Genomic DNA, 7,745 nt, shown 5'->3' with positions numbered 1-7,745 from the left:
AAAATTATATATTTATAATAATATTTATATATAAACAGACATTTTTTTCATTATGGGATATTATTGTAAATACTACGTTATATATGTATTATATTCCTAATTTATGTAATAATTATTGTATATTATTATATATTATGTGTAATATTACGTATTGTAATTACTATTGTAATTGTAATATATATGATATTGATGGATAATAATTGTAAATAATGATTGATTATTATAATCAGATGCGTTTAATAAGACGGAGATCGATGTATTTAATAAACATTCGTTTTGAGAAGTCTTTAAAGAAATTTTTCTATAATAAAAGATTATTAATAAATTCGGTACATATTTTATTTAAAATTCTGTATTAATGGTTATAATTTTGTAGTATGTTTATTATAAGACATAACTACAGTTGTGAAAATTATGATTATGATATGTATATACAATATTTGTCCGCGAAATTTATTTCATACCTCGCTCTTATGATGAAACGTATTCAAAAAGTATATCAAATATTTATTAAACAAATTCTTAAATTTTATTCTAACATATTTATTAAATATGTTAAATCGTTTAAAAATTATGAAAACATCTTTATTTTCACGTTTATAGATGTAATCGTTGTCTCGATAGTAGAGCTTCATTGTTGTCTCTTGCGTCAAATGAACATTAGTAAATATTTTGTACCGACGAAGAGTCGTAGTAATTTTCAACATGGAAAGACATTTTTCATTATTTTCCATGGAACTCATAAAACTTCTAATTCGGTGCCCCGATGAATCTGAAGATTTCCGTTACAGGGCTAAAATTAATCTTGATTTTTTTGATCAATCCTCGCGAGCTGTAATTTTCAAGTTAACAACAGCAACAATGTAGTTTAATTAATTTTTTAAATTGAATCGCAAAATCAATTAAATAACTTGTCCTTTTAAGTGAAAAATTTATTGTTTTCTTTAAATATTCTTCCATTAATTAATATTAATGCTGCTTTGACAATAAAAAAATTTAGCGAATTGAATATGGATAGCAATTGTGCAAAAATAGGAAAGAATGAATTGCATTAAATAAATTAAAATCATAAGTTTGGTCGTTTCTTCGCGACTTCTTTGAGAAAAAAGTATGGTTATAAATGAATATATTTTTTTACTTTAAGCTTTTTTAAGAAATTTTTTTCAGGCGATGGACATTCCTCCTATTCCAGAATATTAATTAATTTTTACATATTCCAGAACATTAATTAATTTTTAAATATTTTAGGTTGCTTTAAATAATAAAATACATACGTAGTATGTATATATTATTTAAGGAATTTTTAGTTCTACTTGATTGATAGTTCTATACTTCATAAATTGTTTCAAAAAGATTTATAGTTATTTGAATAAATTATTGCAATGAAACATAATTAAAAATGTGTGAATACTTAATAAATTCGAGATGAATCGATTGGGTACCCCGGTATCAGTAAAACTTCGATAATTTTTAATTATCTAAATGTTACATTTAATATTTAGATAAGCCTATTTAATTATTTAAATACATTTGCTGAATACATTTGTTATAGAAAAAATAAAAAACGATATGAATATTAAATATTTGATTATTTTGAAATTAATTGACGTCTTATTGTTATCGGTTCGATTCGCCTCGAACAGTCAGTACCTGAGAATTTTTGTGCTCGCACATTTAATAAATAATAGTAAAAATGTATGTATTTTATTATTTCGAAATGTAATCATTTGTACCCACTTCATTTGTAACCACTTTTCGATAGGAATCGTTCTATCCCTGTTTTTTTGTGGTAATAAAAAGATGTATTTGATGGAAGAATATTTTCTCGCACACGAATTTTTATCTGATGTACTAAAAAACTGATGAATATCTATATGAATGATTAAATTATCATCCAAATATTTGGAAATTGCATTACACTTGTATTATGCAAAGATTTGGAAAAAGGTGACAGTTGTTAACTCGCAAAATAGCTACTATTGGGAGCAATCCTGAAATTTGGGATTTGTTTCCTCCTGCAGTAAAATGCTTGATATTCAACGGATCGTTTAATTTCCTTTTGCTGCTTAATCTCGTGAAACTTGACAGAAATAGAGCACAGCTCGTTCTCCAGCACATATAGATCATTCTTCTCTGTGTCGGATACTACTTAATGAGCCACTCAGCTGAGGGACTTGATTTGATCGAATTGTTACCGATTATTTTTTATTAAACAGTTATAACACGATCTTTAATAAAGTAAAACGGGAATTAGAATTTATACATGCGATTAAATATATTACTTGATTTATTTGTTTATATTATTAAAAAATAGATACAATACAAATATTTTTTGATATGTATCATACAGAGAAATAATTATTATTTACGCGACTTACGTTGAAACAGAATAAAAATTGTGTATATTAGAATTGATGAGATTATTTATTTATTGCATATTTTTTTATTTGATCATTATCGTGCACTAAAGCTTTGCTTATTTTTTGCGTGCTATATATTTTGTTTGAATCTTATGAAAATATAGTTTCAATATGTCAATTGTTGACATTCTTTCTAATTGAAAGGTATATATTATGAATTTATTAACAATCTTTTTGGTTTTGGTTGCTTGTAAAGCAACCAAAAAAAATAAATTAAATAAAACAAAATAAACTTTGCAGTTGCTATTCAATATTCGATTATATGTATAAGAAACGTTACGTAATAGTAATTTGTCGATCATACCCACATATTTCACATTGTATCGTAACAAAATTGTGTTATTAGACGCATATCGAACGTTTCGTATATAATTTCACAAAGAAATTTTATATATATTCTTATTGTATATTATGCTATATTTTCAATTTTATAATCTTTTATATTATGTTATATATTATATAAAAGAAATTGTATATAGAATATATAATGTAAATAACAAAAATATGAAAAAATGTAAAATGGAATAATTTTAATTCTAATCGAGATATTATTTACTCAAATTTCGAAAAATGCCTAAAAAAGCGCGCATATCTAAAATCAGGATGTTTTTAAGATTGTTTTTATGTTTAGATTTTGACATATGCGCATTGTTTGAGTATTGTTAAAATTTGTGTCAGTTATCCCGATTTTTTTAAATTTCATTTTACAGTATGACGTATTAATCCTGAAACACAAAATAGATGCAATAAGCCTTGAGAAATTGATCAATTATAGATTGTGAGAAGAATATTTGACTATGATTGGATAATTTTTATAAGAGGCTTAGGAGCTCCGCACAATAAAAGGAACAGGGAACAGAGAACAAAGAATAAGAATTTCAACCTATTAGAAACTGTGTATTCCACAATACATGATTTTTGATAGGTTCAAATTCTTATTCTTTGTTTTTTGTTCCCTGTTCCTTTTATTACGCGGAGCCTCTTACTGTTCTTATTATGTCTCAGGTCTAAAGAAAAGAGCCGATCGGAATCGGTGGGGATGGTAGAGAGCTTCTACAAGGTGTTAGTTCGCTTTTATCAGATGAAATTTTTTTATGTTCTAAAGATATTATTTTATTTATAAAAAAAATTATAAAATATAGTTTATTAGATAAAATGCATAATAACCGCAATGATATTCGATAAAAGCAGAATAGTCTTATAATAATTATTTGATTGAACTATTATGTATTATAATTTAATATTTTAGTTTTTCTAGTCTGAAGTATATTTTTTTATTAATTGTTTTATTAATTTTTATTAATTGTTATTATTGTAATTGTATTTTGATATCAAATGAATTGTATGCAAAATAATGTAAATAATAAAAATATGAAATAATAGCTGCAGAGAAAGCAATTTTGCAACTGTAAAATTCTTCAATACGATTGGTTCTTGCTTTTGATTCTTTATGGATCTAAATGTGTAAACCAATTATGTTGAATGAAAAATTTTACAATAGTTGAAATGCAACTGCTTTTTTTGCTGAACGTCACCAATATATCGTAAAAAGAAGACCACCAATTGAAACCGGCGGGGGTGGTGGAGGGTTTCTACAAGGTTGATTCGTTTTTATCGAATAAAATTTGAATTTAAATTAATTTAAATTAATTTAAAATATCACTTCATTTATAAAGGAAATTGTGAAATCTTAGATAGGCTGCATAATAACTACAATGATACACATATTAATGGTAAACGTGTGGAATAATCTTATAAAGAGTTAATTTTATTATATTAAGTGTAGTAAAAAGAAATCCATTATTTTTGCATGAAATTGAATGGAAAAATAATGGATTTCTTTTTACTACACCTAATATATAAATAATTATTATTTGTAATTATATTTTTTAAATTATAATTAATATTGCATGAAATGCATTATATTTTGATATAAAAGAAAGTGTATTATGATGCAAAAGAAATTGTATAAATGAAAAATGTTAAATTAAAAAATGAAAAAAATATGTGTCCAAAGTAGGAATGGAAATGCTTTACTTGCATTATTTTTTTTATAATGATTTAATAATAACTAACATCAGGATTGAGAAAGCCATTTTTTAAAAATAATTCGTTATTTATTGATGTAACAAAATAATTTGTTACATTAGTCATAGCAAATAATGAGTAACATATTAGTAACGCATTACTTTTTATCTTTTTTACTAATATTATAAAATAATGAGTTATGTATCTTTTTCAATAAATAACTCATAATGATAACAAATTACTTTTCAAAACTGATTTTCCCAATTTTAGGCTTACCGTTATATAAAAAATTGTAATGTTATTACCAAATCGTTACTATAAAAAAGTAATGATAACGATATTTATGACCAATGTATTGTATTATTTCCTTCCCTATAGTCCAAAGAGGACCGCCGATTAGAATCGGTGGGGGTGAAGAACCTCTACAAACAATTTTATTTTTGCCAGATTATCTAAAAGATGCAAATAATTTATTATAATATATCTTATTGCATAATGTGTTGTATTAAAAAAAAGTAAAAAAAAAAAGGAAAAAGGAAGAATTAAAAAAGTTTATATTTAGCGAATTCAATTCGGCAAAGATAGGTCTGCTTGCCAAACAATTAAACATGATCCACAAAAACTAATCATGCTTATTCGGGGGAGTTTTACTCAAGTCAGTTCTACCAACGTCAGTTTTACCAACGTCAGTTAAGTTTATCCGTCGATTAACTTTATCACCAGAATAGCCAACAGATTAGGGCCAGACTAGGCCAAGACTTAGGCCCAGTTTCACAATTCACAGTTAAGTACTCTTAATCGAGATTCAATTTGTATCTCATCTCTTTCCAATTCTAGAATTGAAAAGAGATAATAAATAAGTTGAACCTCGATTAAGAGTTAACCGTGAAATTGGGCCTTAAAAATCTGTCTCTTATTCGTATTCATAGTCAAGCCTTATATTTAAGGCTTCCTTAAATTTATCTTTAGATACTCTACGAATTATTTCATTAGTTGCTGAGCATCTAAAGATAAATTTAAGCTTTAAGTACAAGGTCTGATTATGAATACGGGCATTTCTCTTATTCTTATTAATAATAGTAAAGAAAAAGTGTTGTGTGGAGATAATAAATAAAATGTAAATGAATTGAAATGTAAATATATTTGACTATTTTTTACAAATACATAGTTTTGAAATTAGATAATAAATTTTCAGTTTAGCAATTGGCAATACTTAAAGTTAATCGGCGAATAAAATGTTTGTACTTAAAATAGAATAAATATTAGGTATGGGAAAAAATTTGTGGCGTTTTTTTAATGCCAACGGGAAATGCTAACGGGAAAAACGCCACGAACTTTTTCCCACACCTAATATATATTCATTCGTGAAAAGAGAGAAAACGAAAATGCTAAGTGCAAAAAGTGCAGTCAACGTGACAGACCTATTATCAATACAAGTGCATGAAGTGCATGTAAACTCGCACTTATGCATTACCAGTTGAGTTGTCGAGTATTGATGTGTGACATATCGCCTTGTAATATTTACCTCATATTTCAACTCTGAAATAGTAATATTATTAAATGTGAAAATGATTGAATTAATGCAGGATATTGATTTGGAGAATTATACGCTCATCTTACCATCGGTAGCGGTTGGAAACGTTGGACAACTGTCTGTTGATTTACTCATTTCGAATCTTAACCTTCCAAAAGTCGGTCAAATTTTTAGCGCGTCATTCATACCTATTGTTGGCGCAAACGCCTATCATGAGCATTCGAATGAGCTTATCACGACGATTGATATTTACGCGGGGATCAAGGAACGTATTGTCGTTATACAGATCCGATCGCCGTATGTTGGAGAACTTTTAGAATTTTTCAACGAAATTACGCAATTTGTCACCGAGAGAAAAATAGCTAAAGTAATATTTTAATTCTGTACTCTTTTAATAATATTGCAATTATCTTTATTTTGCGAAATTTTTTTTCACAGGTAATAATTCTTGCAAGCAGTCATGATTATGTAAAAAGAGAAGTCCAACCGCAGCATCTTAAGTTGAGATATGTTGCCTCTCCTAGTATACAGTCTCAGACTGGTAAACTCTTTGATGACCTCAACTGGATTCCGCATAAACCGAAAGACGTGACTGGAGAGGAAAGATTGCAGATACCAGGGGGTGGATTTGCTAAGAGCATCTTCAACTTTCTGTCTAATGCTAACATTCCTTGTGCTATCTTATTCAAATTCTGTTCTGAAGGGGATAATATAGAAGATGCAATAGCTCTGGTGTGCTATTTAGATCAATGGATATGTGTATTAGAATCAAGCAGTAATAATTTGAAGTATCCACCGTCTTGGAAACACTTATTTGGGAAGCCACCATCACAGGATATGTATTGATTGTATCTGGATATATTTTGTACTATTTTGTTAATCTTAAAATAATAATATTTTGCTATGACTATACAAGTGTATATTTGAATGTAATATATAATTTAGAAAATTTTTCATATAAATAAATTTATATGAAAAGGACTATAGTATTTACATAAAAAAAACTTAATTCGTATGGTTTAGATGTGAATGCAGTAAATTGTAGTAAAAGCTTATGGCTTTATTTCACTTGCTCTCACAATACTCTTGAAATCATTTCATTTTTATCAAATATTAAATAAGGAATTGAACCTTGTGAGCACCAGTAGAATGTGTCCTATATATATAATGTAATGTATAATATTTAACTTCTTTATGGTGAATATATAAAAATATACAAATAATTTTATTTTATTAAGTTTTATTTCTAAAGAAATAAATAATACTTATTCAAATATTTTATTAATGTTTATTTTTTAATAAAAAATATTCTACGCTAGAAGTTTGTATTTTGCAGAAAATGCCGAATAGGATACAAGAATAGCTAAGAAAGCGGCTAAGAATTCGGAATTCACCCAAGGACCGAGGAAAATTCCCGGATTATTTAGAACAACTACTGCTAAGGGATTCACACTATCAGGATCTTCTCCATTCCTTATTGCTTTACGAACAGCGACATATTTTTCCTCGTCATACAGTTTTATGTAATAATCGCCAGACCTTGCTTTCTTGATATCTTCTGTCCAGGATATCTAACACAGGCAAAATAGTTTCATGAATATTAAATTATCATTGATGACTTTCATATTAATCAGAGTATCGTGTTATCATTGATGATTTTTATTAAACTACTAGAAGAAGGTAGATGATTTCAAATTAAATTTTTAATTAACAATTTGAAATCAAAATAACTAAATTATTAAATATCTCTAAATATTATTATT

General features: G+C 26.8%; 2 protein-coding genes across 2 annotated transcripts in view; one reads left to right on the top strand and one right to left on the bottom strand.

Annotated features, from left to right (window-relative positions):
* The first annotated feature begins 5,948 nt into the window (after positions 1-5,948).
* On the top strand, positions 5,949-6,828 carry LOC108687526 (proteasome assembly chaperone 2-like). The gene is made up of 2 exons (XM_018193324.1): positions 5,949-6,349; positions 6,421-6,828. Exons 1-2 carry the CDS (start codon positions 6,017-6,019, stop codon positions 6,826-6,828), a joined length of 741 nt encoding a protein of 246 aa, XP_018048813.1. The 5' UTR covers positions 5,949-6,016.
* Positions 6,829-7,256: 428 nt separating this feature from the next.
* The window catches only part of LOC108687460 (translocon-associated protein subunit delta), a 1,075-nt gene continuing 586 nt past the window's right edge, over positions 7,257-7,745 (bottom strand). The window contains exon 2 of the mRNA XM_018193230.1: positions 7,257-7,553. Within this exon, the coding sequence (XP_018048719.1) occupies positions 7,293-7,553 (261 nt within the window). The 3' untranslated portion in view covers positions 7,257-7,292. The remainder of the gene's footprint in view (positions 7,554-7,745) is intronic.

This window comes from Atta colombica, unplaced genomic scaffold (assembly GCF_001594045.1).
Source record: "Atta colombica isolate Treedump-2 unplaced genomic scaffold, Acol1.0 scaffold102, whole genome shotgun sequence".
Classification (NCBI taxonomy): domain Eukaryota; kingdom Metazoa; phylum Arthropoda; class Insecta; order Hymenoptera; family Formicidae; genus Atta; species Atta colombica.
The sequence above is the reverse complement of the archived record's forward strand: the minus strand, read 5'-3'. Positions and strand labels throughout refer to the sequence as shown.